Source organism: Anopheles cruzii, chromosome X (assembly GCF_943734635.1).
Source record: "Anopheles cruzii chromosome X, idAnoCruzAS_RS32_06, whole genome shotgun sequence".
In the NCBI taxonomy this organism is placed as follows: Eukaryota; Metazoa; Arthropoda; class Insecta; order Diptera; family Culicidae; genus Anopheles; species Anopheles cruzii.
The window spans coordinates 10,906,287-10,923,362 of NC_069143.1; the positions used below are offsets into that span (position 1 = coordinate 10,906,287).

Consider the following 17,076-nt stretch of genomic DNA (forward strand, 5'->3'; position numbering starts at 1 on the left):
GAGTAGGGGGTGGGACACACCGCTCACAACGCCATCAGCGTCAGGAGCTTAGACGTCAGAATTCCCAGAAGCAGGAGCAGAATGCGGCGGAGATTCTTGAAGAGTTGAGGCCGTTCTAGCCAATCGACGACTGATGTTTGTTTGCCTTACTGAAACCGATGCCTTTGCTAATCACACACTGTCACTTTGCTTGACATGCAATGCGAACAACAATCGTTGCAACAACTACGACCAAGCCCACTGCTCGATTTAAAAAACAAAATCATTCCAGGATGCGGTGAAGTTGAGCCAATTTAAAAAGGCAACACTCGCATCATCGCACCACCCGTCCAAATCTTGTTAAATTTTATTTCTGAAATCTTGCACGCAATCTTGCACGCCTGAAAGATTTCAATGGTTTAGTTACGGTCTGGTAACGTTGATTCAGTTTCATCACCCCGTGGTTCTTGTCTTAGCCAAAATCGGTTCTTGGCTTGGATTACACCGTAACGCTACTGATGTTTGTAACGCCCGTCAGCGTGTACGTGTGTCCCGGCTATGAGTTAACGCTCGAGCGTTACCAACTGCTCTGTCAACGGCTGTGGTTATGAACCGTTACAAATTGCAACAAGTGCCGTAACCGCAAACGGTGAACGTTTCGGCAACTGGTTGTTGCGCACTTTTGCGACCAAGACCAAGAAACAAGAGAGCCACAGCACAGCAGTGCGTAGAAGAAAAAGCCCGTAAAAAGACACTGTTACAGAAAACAACAGAGATTGCGGTTGCGCAGACCGCTCGGCCGGATAAGAAGCAGAAGAAGAAGAAAAGAAACACAGGACCACAGGCACACACCGATACCGATGCAACAAAATGGAACCCGCACAGAAACTCAGCAAAATGGAGTCAGCATCTCTGTGGCACCCCGTTTTCGGTTTATGCGCCTTTGCCGCTATTTTAGCACAGAACGACCCGCGCGTAATGGCCACCATGCACCACAGCGACGCTTGTGTCAGCGCCACCAAAAAGAGGCCTCCTCTCGATAACAGCTGTGTGTGGGGGGCTGCTGCCGCCGTGTCCCCAAAAAGAACGGCACACCGAGCGAACTTGCTGAAGGGAGAGAAGCATGCATGCAATGGGAAGAGAACGAGAGAGAGAGAGAGGAACGGGGCTCGAAGGGAAAGAGGACGGAGGTTGGAGGAGGAACTGGGGGAGTAGCGCAACGCAACAGTAGAGCACGATCGCGCAAAAGGCCAAATACACTAACACACCAAATACTGGCAAACCCGGCCCAACGCGTTACGTTTACGGGGTTTTTTTTTGTTTTTTTTTGAGGTGCGACCAGCCAGCCGCGTGGAGCGACCTACTCTACCGCCCTCGTACCCCGCGTTACCACCCCCCGTCTCCTACAGCCCACAGTTCCTTCTATACCACCGTCGTCGTCGTCGTCGAGGGCTTCGGTGTGGTTCTCCCTCTCCGGAGGCCTCTCGACTCGGTGAGCGGTTACGGCGGCACGACTGGGTGGCACTCCCACCACCCGTTCACCCTTCCCCCCCCCCCCCCCCCCCGTATGCCTAGACACCACAATGAAGAAAGTGAAAAGTGCCTCTTTTCTCACTCGCTCGACACTCTCGTGCTGCTAGGTGGCGCTCGCTCGCGCGCGCGGTACCCCCGCTTCATACTTGGGCTTGGGTTAGGGGTTGGGTCGGCTGCGGCGGGGATCGTGGGGAGTCGGTTGGTCGGTCTGCGCCGGGCTGCGCCAGGAAAAGTAAACACGCCAGATTCGCATTCGCGGCTGCATCGTCGTCGTCGTTGTCTGAGTCTCAGGTCCCTTTCCTCGGTCGAGTCCTGCTGACTGTATCCTGCTGCTGGTGCCCGCGCAATCCGTGCGACTCAGTGTGTGTGGGTGTGTGTAGGTGTGTGTGCGTGTGGAACGGAAGTCGTGGGCAAAGCCGCAGAGCCGCCACAGGCGCTACGGTGCTTCCGGACCAAGCTCTGGGGGACGAAAGCCCCCTGGGAGGGCACACCATGTGGACCTGAGCCTGCCAGGCTTCCGAGGGAGTTCTGGTTTAGCAGGGGGAAGAGTGGAACGAGAACGGCGGTTTTGTAGGTGGCATCCCAGCGCTGTTGGCGAAAGTCGGCAGATTCTTCTCGACCAGCACCGGCGCCCCCCAAGTCCAAGCCCCAAGTCCCACGAGTTGCGTTGCGCCCGCTGCCCGCAGCGTCAGTCGAAAACGTAAACACCACGTGAAAACGAAAGTGAAGCCGGAAGTGAAGCGGCGCGACGCACGGCCGACTTGGTGGGGTTTGAGGGCCGGTTATGCAACCGGGTTGGATGGCCTTCGCCACGGTTCGGCGTAGCAGTAGCACTAGTGGCCGTCGGTGTTGTGCGTTGCGGTGCGTTGCCGCAATGTCTCACTACCGGTCGCACGTCGTCAACGGTGCCGCGTTTATCGTCTTCGTCGTCGTCGGTGTCGTCGCCGTCGTCGGTGTCGGAGCCTCGCCCGCCAGAGACGGCCGATCGCCAAGTCAGCCAAAGTCAGCGTCCGCCACAATCAGCTACCAGCACCATCAACCCAGTGCCTCAACCGCAGATGCAGGTAAGCTCAAGCGACTCACCAGAGAGAGAGCGTGTCCTCGGTGTCTTCCTCTTGTCTGTGCGTCCGAGTGCGTCCGGGTGGTCAGGTCAGCTGGCTGGCTGGCTGGCTGGCTGGCTGGCTGGCCAGCCGGGAAAGTGCCGGAGCCGGAGGGATGTTGCCGATTACCTACGTTGCGTTTCATAATAGGCAATGTCGGGGCGCGCTGTTTCTTGCTGCTTTCTTGCGTGGAGTGGCCGACACTCTCGCGGCTCTTATTACCGCTTTCCATTTCTTTCGTCTTTCGCTCCCCCCCGCGGCTCTCTGTCCCACCGTTTTCCGCCGTTGGTTGCCCAACCGGTCGTAACCGGTCAACGGAAACAATTGGTAGGGTTTTGGAAAACTCACTCACTGAAAAACCGACAAAAATAGGAGGTACAGCCACCAGGTACGCCAGGTGCGCTCTTCATCTTGGTCTTCGAGTGCGGGACTTCGAGTACCGCGAGCGAAGTTGATTACGTTGCGGACTACGGACCTTGTTGGACGACCCAGCAATGTTGGAGAGCTCGATAACCTGGGGCGACCCCAGGCCCCGGCAATGCAGGTCTTCCCTGAGCCTTGTGCCTTGAGCTTGTTTCGACTGATCCACCAGTAGAGAAGCGCAGTAGGTTTGGGCGTTCGACGATGTTGACGGAAGACCACTGCAAACGAGGCGACCTCAGAACTCTGACGGACCTTCAGTAACGCTTATCCTATTATTCTGTTCTACGATGGTTTCTCTCAGCTTTGGGACATAGCTATGTGTACGAAAAAAAAACGCACCGTACGTTCTCACAATCGCTCGCTATTGTTTGCCACTGTATCTGTGTGATTGTGTGATCCGTGTGCAACATATCCATGCTTCTTCTTCCTTGCTGCAGCTTGTTTTGTCTTCACCGCTATTAGAACCGTCAGCCAGCTTGTAACAACTACATTACCGGCTAAGTACTTGCGAGACATTGGGCCCAGTTTCTAAGCAAGCACACACACACACACCTGAACGGTGGTCGGTAGATGGGAGTCGCTGTAACAGCTGCTGGAGGGTCACGTCTGGTCGGTCTCCAAGAGACCCTGGCCTGGTGGGGGCTAGTAGAGCTTACGCACCCACGAAAAGCGAACAGACAGCGTTGGCCCAGCTAGTTGGCCCGGTTGCTTCTTTCTCACAAAATTCAGTTACTCCAGCATCCAGCGATAGTATGCCCGACTAGTAGGAACCAATACTCCACCTACCGTCCAACGTAGCTGAGTGATTGCTAGGGTACAACGACCACGACAGCCGAACGATGGAATAATTTATTGCAAAAGAGAGTAAGATAGCAAGAGCGAAAGATAGAGAGAGAGACACACAGGTAGAGTACATTGGGAACAGGTTTCCAAGCGACTTCCAGCTTCTCTGGATTTTGTGTTTTTTTTTTTTTTGCTGCAAACAACCAACGAACCGCTAACCAAACGAACCAACGTTCTATGCCTCGCGGTGGTGGTGCCGGTGAATGGCAAGAATGAAATCTGGTGCCCGTGCGCCACTTTCGCTTTTAGTGCGCGCGTTTTTTTTTTTTTTTTTGTGACTCACTCACTTGTACGTTTTAGCACAAACCGCAGGTCCCCCTCCCATCTGACGGCAAGCCCTCAGCGCGATTCAGCTCGCAGTGCTCGCAGAGAACCTAAAGAGAGCGTGGAAATGTCTGTCAGCAAACGGCAAAGGGGGCATCGTGCTGCTAAGCCCTCAACCTTGAGCCGTCCCGTCCCAGGAAACGGCTAGGCTCTTAGGACTCTACCGACCCGCTAGGCATTCCATTTTGTCACCTTTCTCAACCCGTTTCATTAATAACCCGAGCCCGAGCTGACGGAAGGGCCGGACTGGGGGAAGGTTGGCGGTGTGGTGGCGACTCGATCTGGGGGTTCGATGGCTTCCGGATCTAGCCCGATTACCTACGTGCGTCAGTCGTCGAACGTTTTGGAGTAGAGCTTCGGAGGCAGGAGTCAAGAGACAGAGCAGAGGCGTTGAACTATGATCAGTTGGTACTCCGGATACCAGCGGTCATGACCAGGTGTTTGGTTTGTGTTTTGTCCAATAGCCGAGCCGTCAAGTGTTTGGATTTCAAATAACCGATGGACTTGACTTTTCGTCAAACGTCAAACTTCAATCTGGAATTTGTAACCGATTGGTTCTTCGGGGAAATTGCGAAGCTGAAAACTTGCACGATGATTTGGTTTCAGCACAGGACGGCGCGCTACAGCCGACAGCCCGAATCGATTATGGCAACGCGGGGATTGTGCCAGTTCTAGTGGTTTGTTTTGGGTTTTCGCTTTCTTCATGCAGATGGTTACTAAACGGACCGCAGTTCTCCACGGACCGGCGGGATTTCGAAAGCACCGTCACCGTGGATCGAAGTGGATCGATGGTTTTGGTTTTTTCTTGTCTTCCAGTGGTTACGCCGCCGCCGCCGCTCGCCGAAGGCCTCCTCACAGCAGCAGAGGGCTCACGACAAAGCGCAAAAAACACGGGCGTGCGCTATGCTACGCTATGCTGCCTGCTCGCACGTGCAAATTATGTAGCCAACTCGGCTAGTGGCTCGCTCGATTGAATAACATTGTTCAATCCGAAGCCAAATTGCACGTTTCGGGGTAATTTGGAGCAATACCGGATTCTCGATCGCTCGGCTGACGCGGGCGGCATGCCGAGCGTTATTGAAATCACCAATCAGCTCCCTCCAACTCCAACTGGTCGACAGCTCTTACTTCATTCGTGTTAGCCTTATTTGTTCGCCGGTTTTTCGGACGGCACTCGGACGGGGGTTTCCTGGTTTTCTGGTTATCCCTTTGGCCGCCAACTTCACACGAGAGCTTCCTTAGCACCACGCAGTGATCCAATTTTTCAGGCTCACCTCCACGGGAGGTGCAAAACACGTAACAGAGTTCCTGCATCTTACGCACCTTACGGCCACCCGCGTTTGCCCCCCGAACATTTGCTTTCATTTCTGTATGTCCCAACATCCCGAACTATCCCATCGCGTCGCGTCGCGTCGCCGCGCTTCTGGTGTCCTGGGGGTTGATCGACCCGGTGTTCGTCAAATTCGCTATCCGTCCAACAGCGCGCGCGCGTCTGTTAATGGAAGTAGCCACTTGGCCAGGGGGAACTAAACAAACTCACCTCTTATGGTCACGCCGCAGAGTCATTCAACCCGCTACCGGCCGCTGCTGCTGTGCGCGGAGTTGCTGCGTTTCCTGATGGTGGTGAACCGGTTTTCGTCCCGACGCTACCGTTACCGGAGAAACTAGTTCTCGAGCACTCGACCGGCCAGCAGCATCACCGGGCGGCGGATCTCGCCGTCAATGCTGATGAGGTGCCGGACGAGGTAGAACGTCACCCGGCGGCCCAGAAACTGTATCCGAACTTTTTCCGCAACATTCCGCCACTGGGCCATTCGCGGCCGTACTACCAGCCCAACGATGCCATCATCGATCAGCGGTACAACGGCAAGATCCGGGTGGCCGCGGGTGGTGGCCTACCGGCCGGTGGCGCCGTCCTGCCGGAGGTAGTGACCGCAGCAGCGGCTGCAGGCTCATCGTTGCTCGGGTCCGGTGACTTCGGTGTGATCAAAGGTAACTATCACGGAACGCCACCTCCCCCCGTATGTGAACTGTATTCTCTGTCTCTCTCTCTCTCTATCTCTCTCTCGTGAAGGCGGTACATTCTACTACGATACCGACGTGCCACAGAAAGGTGGCGGCTACATTGACGACTTCTACGGGCTCGGCTTCGCCAGCAACAGCAACAACGGTCACGGGCGACCCCAGCTCGCCTATCTGGTACAGAAGGCCGCCGCCGCCGGTCCACCGAAGGAGGAACAGTTCTCGAACTTTCGCGACTTCGCCGACATCAACATCTCCAACGATCCGGCGTACTCCCAGCAGGCGCCGCGGTACCTGTACCTGCCGGCACCGAAGGATGCCGAACCGAGCGGTGACTCCCGCAACACGACCGAGCGCGCCCCCGACAACATACTCGATGAGCTGCGCTCGCTCGACCGTGGGTCGCCCCCGGCAGCCGATCCCACCAGGGTCACCAACCGGGACACGGGGGTGCGGGCGAAGCTTAAAAAGGACCCGCTGCTCACTGTGCGCAAGAAGCGACCGAAGACTGAAGTCCGCGACCAGCAGCCAGACAGCAAGTCGGCCAGCGACGGTGGCGACGACTACATGGTGGCCGCCAGTTAGACACCGGCGAGGATGATCTTGATTCCTGCCTTGACTTTGAGTCCATCCACTCCATCCACTGTCCTGCTCTCTCGCTCTTTATAATTATCTGGAAAATAGTAGAAAATCATCAGTTCCCACCGGAAAGCACCAGAGTTATCAGCAATCCCAGAACCGGTCCACCGAGGGTGGGCACGTCAGACCGGACCTCGAGCCCCCCGGCCCCCCGCCCCCCCTTTTCAGACAGACGCGTTCGCGTTCCGGGTCAGGCTCGGGTTGTGAGACCGAACCTCGCGGTTGTGGCGTGTGGTTATCGGGGATTTATTAGGGCTCTATAAACCTTATGGTAGTTTAAGTGAGTGTGAGTGTGCATGTATGTCTAGCGGGGGACCGTGCGAAGCGTGTGTAGGAAGGTAGGACGAAATACGTGATTTATCTCAATACCGTACGCATCACACGCTCCTCCAAATTGTCCTGTTCAATTATTTGTCTCTTGTAATCTTCTGTAAAAATGGTCCGTTTGGACAAATAAATTGCAATCGAATCGAATTGGCAGCTAGCGCGATATTGGCCCATTTGCTTTGCCTCGGACATCGCTGTCGCTGTATTGAAAGTTGCCACCGAATCTGCCACCTGTTTGACTGTCCGCTGCTTTGCGCGTGCTCCTCTCGCATTAATTCCCGCAACGGGACAGCCGTTGGTTCGGGGGTGATTTCAGACCTGGGCCACCAGGATGTGGACCGGTGGAGGAGTTACTGGGTCAAACCCAACCCCATTGGGCCGTGGGGAAGTCGCCGTCAGTCGTCGCCAATGGCCACGGGACGCTCGCGCTTGACACCTCCGCGGGGGAGACCGCGGTGGTCGCAGCAACTCACCGCAGTGCGCAGGTCTGACCTCCCGCGAAACACATCGGTGCCCAGGTGCTCGGTAACAGTTCGGGTTCGGCCAGTGCATTGTGGTGGCAGGCAGTGTGGTGAAAAATCATGTTTATATACGACGGCCATCAATAGTCAGGAAACGTCGAACGTCGATAAACGAAAACAACAAACCCGACCCCAGAAAAACGGTCATCAGTCTTTCCGGGCCCCCGTTCTGGTGGAGTAGAGCGTTCCAAACCATGAACTTAAACAACAACAACAACAACAACAATCATCCGCTGCACCCGTACCACCACGCCCCCAGCACCCAGAGCTTCAGTGGTAGCAGTTTAGCAAACAACAACAGCAGCAACAGCAGCAGCAGCAGCAGCAGCAAGAGTAGCGACGGCACCAATCAGCCACACGCCATCATCAACAGCAATGGGCAGCAGGGGACGCTGCGGGTCAGCCGCAGCAGCACCAGGAAAAAGCCGTTCCACTTCATATCCAGCATGTGGAAGATGAAGAAAATCATCAAGTTCGAGGACATTATGTTCCACCGCGAGATGAAATGCCGGGCCCGCTCGGAACCGTCAGGTAGGGTCTCCGCACTAGTCTCCTCCCGGCACTTTCCCGGGGCCGGTAATGCAAGTGCTAATGCGTTGTTGCTCTCCGCTCCGCGGGTGCCAGTGTCCACCTACAGCTGCACCGGCGGCAAAGGCTGCCAGCGGAAGTCGTCGCCCTCCTTCTCGATGCTCAGCCTGTCGCCGGGAAAGTTTCAGAAATCGGCCGACGAGCTGGAAGTGACGCGCCTGCGGTTGTCGCGAAACGACAATCCGTTCGTGCAGAAGGTGCTAGCCAGTCGGGACAATATGGTAGACGTCATCGACGACACCGAGTCGGACGATGCCATCCTGATCCTGATGTCTGACGTAAGTAAGCTTGGGTCGCGCAACCTCACTCCCGCCTCCCCGGCTGATGCTGTCCGTTTGTTTTTGGCGTCGAAACTTCACAGGACTTCAACGGTGAAGCGGAAACCGACCCGCTGGCACTGCCGCAGGTGCACGAACACATGATCCGCTCTCCGCCACCCACGTTCTGGCCGCGGGCGCCAAAAACTGTCTTCAACTTCGATGGGCCCGACGAAAAAGGGCGCCGACCCGAGCCGAACGCCAGTGCGAGCGGCCGCCCGTCATCATCGGTACTTGCGGATCCACGGAAGCATCCGTAGTGACCAACACACACACACCGCTCTCGTATAGCACGGCGATCTTTCAGAGTACCCCCAGAGCACGGCCAGCAATTGTGAGTCAGTGAGAATGCCGGCCCACCACACGGAAGAGGTCCTTGTTCCGCCGTCGAACACTTGCCGAACGACGACGTGCGGAAGGACTTTTTATGTTTCAATTACCAGTACCAGCGTCCAGCGTTACCCTGCTGAGGAAGCGTTCGTTCATCTCCAAACGATAACAATATGAAGATTCCCGCACTATAACTTGTTACATAGTTCATTAGTGAATATATAAATAATTTGTTTAAGAAAAACTTTAACGGATACCTCTAACCATCACTATGCAGCTCTGTTGTACCTGTACTTGCTATGTACTTTGTTTGCGGTTTTCTTCCCGAACCGCGCAGCTACCAGCAGCACTTTACATAGCCAACGGTCGGCGGTGTTAGTAGTAGGCAACTGGCTTTGGGCTATAAATACGCACTGACCAGTGTTGGCGGGGTTGATGTGAGGTCGCCCTCACTCCGAATCTAAGAAAGAGATGAAAGAAGCTTCAAGCTCAAAGTCTCTATAATAAAGATAATAACAACAACATGTGAGGTCGCCAGCTCCAACGATGGCTGCGTCGACTAGCAAGCCTCGTGTGCTGGCGCTCCTCCCTGTGGCTGCTGATGGCAAGCCCCCGACGGCGTCGTCGTCAGGTATCGGGCTCCTTTCGGGGGCTAAGGCCGTTGGCAGTGGTCATTATTAGCTTCGCCTCTGTCCGGAAGCGGATCGTCTCTCCAACTGTCCTACGGGAAGTCTGGGTTCGGCCACCAGCCGGTCCCGTGGCAGCTGCCGGAACAGCTCGTTCACGATGCGCCCCAGGACTGCATGGATCCCGGGCATCAATCGTGAACAGCACCACCGACGGACGTACGAACGTTGGCCAGTGGCAACATCATGTCTCGTCCTGTCTATGAGTTTCATACGAAATGTCTCGTCCGCTGTGGGTCAGCAACTGGCAAGCGAACAAAAACCAGTGAGCAATTTAGTACAGACATAGTAACCTTTTTCAGTATACGCTTATTGATCATATCTGTTGGTGCCAATAAATAGTGATGAACAATCACAAGTCTGTCCATCCGGCGCCGGGGAGGTTTTAATTGTTTTCCCGCATCGGGAACATCAATTTAAAAAAAAAAGCTCTCCCCTATAATACCAAGAAGAATAACAACAATGCCTCAGTGCGGGGAAAATGTAAACAAAGCCAAACGCCCAGGGGCACCAACATTGCCGAGCCAACGGCGAAGCAGCGCACTGACAGCTGCGATAATAAGGGAGGGTTTCGCTCACCGTGTACACGCACAACACACATCGACGTCGACGGCTGGCTGCTGCAACAGTAGCATCCTGGAAAAAAGCGCCACCTATAAAGCGGTCATACCAATGTCGCTCAGTTCCATGACGCGGTGTCAGTAAAACCAATATACTGCCGATTAAATTGAAGGGCTCCGGGTACGGGTTAGGGGTAGCGATCTGTGAGTAGCGTACGTGAAACGCAGTGCCAACCGTGTGTCGACGAATCGTTTAGTGAACATTAGCAAAACTATAGCGCACAAGATGGGTATCAAAGGATGTTGCTCGGTTGTTAAATACCTGGTGGTTTTGGTGAACTTGCTTTTCCTGGTGAGTGGTGTCGAAAATAAAAAACCGTCCGTCCGCAGAGTTCATTGACTATTCTATCGCTTCGGTGATTCGGTTTCAGGTTGTCGGGCTGGTCATCATTTCGCTCGCCATCTGGATGCTGTCTGATCCAACGTTCCTGATCTCGTTGACCCAGAACGAAACGCACTACACCATCGGGCTGTATATCTTCCTGGCGGTCGGTGCTTTGATGCTGGTGGTTGCCCTTCTCGGGTGTTGTGGCGCACTTAAAGAGTCACAGTGGGTGCTAACATCTGTAAGCTGGTGTACGCCATCCGTTGTTGTTCGGCCGTTTCACTTCATAAGACCCCTCGTTACAGTTCTTCTGCTGCCTGTTGATGGTATTAGTTGCGGAGATGGCGGCTGGCGCTTGGGCATTTCAGAACTCCACCAAACTGGACAATGTGGTCCGTTCAGCCGTGAAAGATGCAGTCCAGACACAGTACGGCATGATACCGACACGTACCGCAACACTGGATGCCATTCAGCAGCATGTAAATATTCCACGGTTCTACATTTGCTCTTTTCTGTCGTGCTGGAATTATTTGCAATTATCTGCGTATTTGAATCTAATCACACGACGCGACTCACATTCTTTATCGCATTTTCATCTCAATGCGCCCATCTAACCGAGAAACGCCTGTAACCGTTGTAACCATTAGTGTTATTTGAAAGATTTGAGCACGACACTTCTTTTCATCTTCATCTGTGTCTGTACATATTGCCAATCGTACTGTTTGTCTCGTTGTAGTACCAATGCTGCGGAGCGGAAGGACCGAACGATTGGCAGTCGAGTGCTTATAACAATGTTGAGCGACCCACGCCCAGCATCGAGATCGGTAAGCTGCCGGTCAGCTACAACGTGCCGGAAACGTGCTGCAGCTCGCACATCTCTCCGGAAGAGTGCAAGGTCGCTCGCCGAATGGAGTACGCAACCTCGATCAAGCGCGCCAATATTTTCGCAGATGTGAGTAGTTGTTTGTGTACGGAATAGCGCATATAACAACGATCCCCCTACTCCAATCAATTGGTGGTTGAACGGTACCATGAAACAGTCTATCAACCGAGCAGTGACTTTGGCCCCGCCCGTGAAGATGACGAAAAAGAAGTGTACGGGGATTGTCTTGCCGTTAGGCTAAAAATAGATACACATCACTCGCATCATGCTAACGGTGGAATAATCCAAGCATTCCCACACAGGCTTCGTGCAATATGATAACATGCACTATTATTAGCGCCGCTGACTTAAATATGTGGTCTCGAAAACAGTTGTTTTTTTTCTCTCGTGTGCTAATCTCTTCTACTTCCTGGTCCCGTACTGTTAACATAATTGAGATTAAGATAGGAAATTAGATACTTGCGAATGTCTAATGGCGTCTACAATAATCTGTTTCTTGTTCTATTTTTCTTCAATTTTTTCTCCATGTATAGGGTTGTATGGAGAAGCTGGTCGGCGAGATTCGGAAAAACATCAAAACGGTCAGTTACGTCGGAGCAGCGATCGTTGGTATCGAGCTGCTTACCCTTATACTGTCGTTGCTACTGTGCTGTACCATTCGTCGGAACGATAACTATAAGCACTGAGCGAAAATCGAGATCTAACGACAGTTTGCATTACATTGCTTTTAATCCCTTTTCATACTTACATTTAAAACGATACATGATATGACGTCGAATTTTACTTATGCGGCCACCAGAACCGCCGAGTGTTCCTGGCCAGTAACAGAGCATCCCAACACCGTTCGCGATCGAGCGCCTCATCCGCCAACTCGGTAAACCGAGTATTCTTGCATCTCTAAGGATGCGTTCGCACAATCTCCCTTATCAAACTCATTCTTACCATGTCCCTTCTGTCCTTCCAAACGGCCTAAGAAGACTTTACGAACCGGTTCGTCATGCGCCATCCGCTATTCTCATGACATGGCGACATAGCCCACCGAAGCAAGGCGACATGTATACACTACATGACAGTACAGTGCGTACAACTCGCTGTTGTACCGTCTCTTCCACTATCCCGTCACACATATGATGCTCCAATCAGAGCCTCTTCCTCTCGGACGCGGTTCAGAGGGTTTCGTCGATTTTGGACAGTCCATCTCCAGGCATCCAGGCATATGTGAGTACTGGGATTATAAGGGTTCTGTACAACCCGAACTTCGACCGTCTTGACACGAGATGTGAGCGAAATAGTTTCTTCAGACCGTAGAATAACGTGCTGTCTGCTAGCACTCTAGCCCGAATCTCTTTAAGCCAGAATCAGGTTGGACTTGTAGTAGATGGTCTCTGAGGTCTCCACTTAAGAGTTCTGAACGGCTCGCTCCTGCGCGATGTAGAAAAGGACAAGCTTGGCCTCCTCCTCGATGCACTGCCTTTGTAGTAGCAGATAGGATTAGAGAGCTTGCCATCGTCCGTCGCCTGGCTGGTTACTTTTGGCGTGAAGTCGAATTTTAGTTACAATTTTTTACTAAAAGTCTTAGTACATAGATCTGACGACCCCCGGCCATGACAAAGCTTTTTTATATTGATAATAACATACTTTTCTTGATAACATTAATACTTTATATATATATACATTATAAAGTATATGAATATGTATAATATATATGTTATATATATTATACATATTCATATATACATCTCTCACTGTACGAATGTTTGTATTAATAATTTTAACTTAACACATCATTCATCATATTCTCAGCTCATCAACGAATGATGCGCCAAAGCCAAATATAAAGATGCATATAATCGATGTTCTACAAACAAACAAAACAATCAGAAGGATTGATAAAAACAACAACTTGTAACGCACTTATTTATTTAATTTTCGCCAATTAGCGTACTGTATTGAAGGTACCTACCTTTTTATAGGTATTAGTTTGTAACTAGTTACCGCCGTATTCAAGGAAGTATTGCTCTTTTCCTATACTACCATCGCATTAATGGGAAGGTTGGGATAAAAAGCAAACTTGTGTTCTCCATAAAATATAAAAGAAAATATATATATACATATTCATAAATTTATATATATATATATGCTTTTCTACAAGTTAGAAATGGATTAGAAAAAAAACATAATTTATTACGGGTCACTTGGTAGTAGAAAAGGTATATGTATGTTGGAATGTAATACCAAAAACAAATTTTACACCGTTTAACACACAGATTTTAATTACAATCTATAGATACTTTTATTTCTCCTTTCTCGAGTGTATTCACAATTACAGCAGCATTGCAGATGTAAATTACATAGATTGGTTCGATGCTTCTACTGAAAATAATACTTGTCTATGCTTTGTTAGTGCAATCACCTTTCTCACGATTTATAGGTGTATATGTGTTTATGATCAAATGATACATCCAAGCGCAAATGGATTACTAATGTGGAAATTTCTGATTTCCCATAAAGTGATGAATTTAAACATGGCCACCCTTCTCTGGCTTCGCCGATACCGGCAGTCTGCTCTCAATATTGTGCAGCATTGGGATTCACATACATACATTAAAATATAAACTTTATAAAATGCAACACACACGCACGACAGCAACGATCAAGGCCAAATTGTGATCATGGGCATATTATGATTCTCTACGTCACAATATATGAGTGATATACAACTTTTCTTATTTCCACCTTGGGCTGAATCGCATGTAGTTGCATTTTCTTTTTTCAATGACAACCGCAACTTTTTACTACCATATTTTTATACTTTTTGAGATTCACGTTCGACTCGTCGATATGGTAGAGCACAGATATCGGAATCAACTTCGTGGGAGCGCAACACGGCTTAGGAACCTGCAAGAAAAATTTCGTGGCACAACGTAATGAACTACTAGACATTTTGCGACGGACCCTATCATCGCTTACCTTAGTCGGATGATTTAGGTGTACAAGCGTCTGTACTATGGCGTGATTTGTCGCGTTCATGTGTGCGTTCAGTGGAAAGTTGCATTCACCGCTACAATAATACGCACCGTAGCCTTCAGGTGCGATGATCCATTCCTAACACAGAAAAGAGAGAAAAAAGAATTCCAAATCAACAATCATCGCAATAATGTTCGGCGCAATCATTCCCCCAAACTGCACATCTGACATTCCAATTCCCTAATCGCTTACATGCCACTGTAGATCCTTGAAGCTGACGTACAGCTGTTGAATGCGGCAGCTCTTATGATGATCAAACTGTGGGTGATACGGATAGAGGGGATTTCTGTGGTCAGTTTTTCCCTTGCGCCGACGCTGGCCAGAGTTGCGCTTGTTGCGAGTTAAATGACGCTGCAAGATCGGTTTCATCATCTGCAGAGAGGAGTATCAATGCGTCGAAGAAAAGAAATAGTCAGCAATAATATTACGAAACGATCAGATAACATATTCAAAATCACAATTCTATGCCAACCTGTTGACTGTTGGCGTACACAACCAGAAATGGCTGATACTCTTCGCTGCCGCGTACACTAACGAAACCGGCATCGTCCAGCTTGACTTCGCGTTCTGCAAAGAAGTAGCATAATATGAGAGCAATTTGTCGAAATCCTTCGGCTATAAACGCTGGTGCGATTAAACCGTCGAAGCATCTTTGTTTAGAAATTATTTACCAACACGATCACCAAAGTACGCGCCGATATACAACCCGTGGTTGGCCTGGCGGTTTTTCAACCATAAATCAACGGCCCCAGTTACGTTGATTTCCAGCCAACCCTCAAAGTCACCCGTCAGCTTCAGGCTGGAGATTTCAGTCATTTCGCTCTCGCTGGAAGGTGTTGTGCGGAAAAATGAAATAATGCTAGCTTGAGCCCGACCGAACGCCTACCACTTACCCGTCCAGTTCAATGAGCGCGTAAACTGTCAACGTAAGAGTGGAGTTGTACGTGCTAAACTTATTCAAATTCAGCTTTCGATAGAGCCGTAATTCGCCCATCAGTATGCTGACGTCGTTCTCGATGTTGCCGATGCTAAACCATAAGCGACGGCCTTTCTCGTGGCGCATTTCACTGCCATGGTGATCTGCAACATTGAACAGACGACGGCAGTTAGTGACATTCAAAATGTTGACTAAAGGCAGCGCTTATTGGTTTGTACGCGACCGACAAACCACTAACAGTTGAGTTAGTCGTGTATTTAGTCCAAGTCTACGTGCATACGGACCACCAGTAGGCGGTGAGATAACTGTGTTGAAGAAAAGCAGTCGTTAGTAGGAGAGCAGTTGTATTCTTCCAATTAGTGTACCGGTAGCTCAACACTGCCGAGCAGTACAACATTTCATGACTTCGTTATACACACCTATTCCTGAAGCAATCAATAAAAGTTATTGAATTGAAAGTCAGCTAACAATGTCAGGGGTTGGATATCAACAAATCGATAAAGTATTTCATGTACTTTCATGTTAATATTTTACTTGTACCAACAAGCGTCAATCTACATATTATTAGTTAAATCTCAGGGCGTACTGCTACATCGATACATTTCTATGTGTTAACAGAATACAAAATAAATAAACGGCGGCAAGGGAGCGTCGTATGCAGACTATAATGAAATAGAAAACAGTACAATAAAATAAATAAAACAAGTATAGAAACATACCCCTATTTAACCATACATATTAGTAACGCACAACATCGAATGTGTCCGTCAGTTAGAAATTTTGGACCTGAATAACAAAGTAAAACGAATATACTTTTAGCCATCACGGATGTTAGTAAAAGGTGCATGAAAAATACGAAGAAAGCTACTATAGACGGGCGAAAGAAGGAACTCTGTACGTAAAACTCACTCTTATTCAAAAATGTCATTATTATATCGCTTTCTTCAATCGCCTTTCGATCGGCATCGGTGATCAGGATATCCATGCTAGTAGCACTACGAACCTTTCGTGTCCGCGAGTATGCACCACTCTCACCGATCACCGCATTGCTCTCTTCCTGTTCCTGCTGCAGCTGATCGTATACATTGAGCAAAAATTGAGGCGCAGATTTACTGCAAAAAAAAGTGAGAGCGACCGAGAGGGATATGATGAAACAGAGGTAGAGAGGGGGGGCGGCATGTAAAGTGCGTTGAGTGTTGTGCGTCGTCGAGCGGCGGAAACGATGCGTTTCGGTTCTTCGCACTGCACCCATTGGGACCCGAAGCGTGCTTACCCGACTGAGGAGTGAAGATGGCGCACCGTGGGCTTAGGACCCGGCAATCCGAGTAGATTGAGAATTTCATCTTCGATTTCCTGCTGCTCGTCGAACGACAGTGCGTCCTCCTGTATGGTTTGGTCGATGCCGTTATCAACGTAAATGCCAGACAGGGTCGTTGGCGCGGATGCTAGCGATGCCCGCCACCAGCAGCAGGACACCAGGAGCATCGGAACCAAGAACACTTTGCGATTCATTGTGCTGCGTTCATGGACCGTTGCGACCGATTAATTTTCACGCACAATATTTCACGAGCCCCGCTAGGGTTTCAGTGCAAAACACGCCTGTGTGCTGGATTGACAGTGAAGATAAAATTCTTTACCCCGATCGTTCGCTG

At 50.5% G+C, this 17,076-nt stretch overlaps 4 protein-coding genes across 4 annotated transcripts; 3 read left to right on the forward strand and 1 right to left on the reverse strand.

Annotated features, from left to right (window-relative positions):
* The first annotated feature begins 2,386 nt into the window (after positions 1 to 2,386).
* Positions 2,387 to 6,809, forward strand: LOC128269780 (uncharacterized). The gene is made up of 4 exons (XM_053007187.1): positions 2,387 to 2,576; positions 5,763 to 5,879; positions 5,952 to 6,194; positions 6,277 to 6,809. Exons 1-4 carry the CDS (start codon positions 2,387 to 2,389, stop codon positions 6,807 to 6,809), a joined length of 1,083 nt encoding a protein of 360 aa, XP_052863147.1.
* A 996-nt stretch (positions 6,810 to 7,805) lies between these two features.
* LOC128269350 (uncharacterized protein DDB_G0288805-like) lies at positions 7,806 to 9,184 on the forward strand. Its single transcript, XM_053006795.1, has 3 exons — positions 7,806 to 8,242; positions 8,336 to 8,577; positions 8,661 to 9,184. The coding sequence occupies exons 1-3, from the start codon at positions 7,906 to 7,908 to the stop codon at positions 8,874 to 8,876; spliced, it is 795 nt and encodes a 264-aa protein (XP_052862755.1). The 5' UTR covers positions 7,806 to 7,905; the 3' UTR covers positions 8,877 to 9,184.
* Positions 9,185 to 10,339: 1,155 nt separating this feature from the next.
* Positions 10,340 to 13,565, forward strand: LOC128268102 (CD81 protein). The gene is made up of 5 exons (XM_053005122.1): positions 10,340 to 10,544; positions 10,624 to 10,818; positions 10,883 to 11,056; positions 11,314 to 11,529; positions 11,994 to 13,565. Exons 1-5 carry the CDS (start codon positions 10,479 to 10,481, stop codon positions 12,144 to 12,146), a joined length of 804 nt encoding a protein of 267 aa, XP_052861082.1. The 5' UTR covers positions 10,340 to 10,478; the 3' UTR covers positions 12,147 to 13,565.
* A 175-nt stretch (positions 13,566 to 13,740) lies between these two features.
* Positions 13,741 to 17,059, reverse strand: LOC128269075 (protein 60A-like). Its single transcript, XM_053006427.1, has 8 exons — positions 16,698 to 17,059; positions 16,334 to 16,536; positions 15,381 to 15,567; positions 15,159 to 15,313; positions 14,960 to 15,054; positions 14,680 to 14,859; positions 14,431 to 14,565; positions 13,741 to 14,358 (listed from the first exon to the last, which is right to left on the reverse strand). The coding sequence occupies exons 1-8, from the start codon at positions 16,934 to 16,936 to the stop codon at positions 14,233 to 14,235; spliced, it is 1,320 nt and encodes a 439-aa protein (XP_052862387.1). The 5' UTR covers positions 16,937 to 17,059; the 3' UTR covers positions 13,741 to 14,232.
* Positions 17,060 to 17,076: the final 17 nt, after the last annotated feature.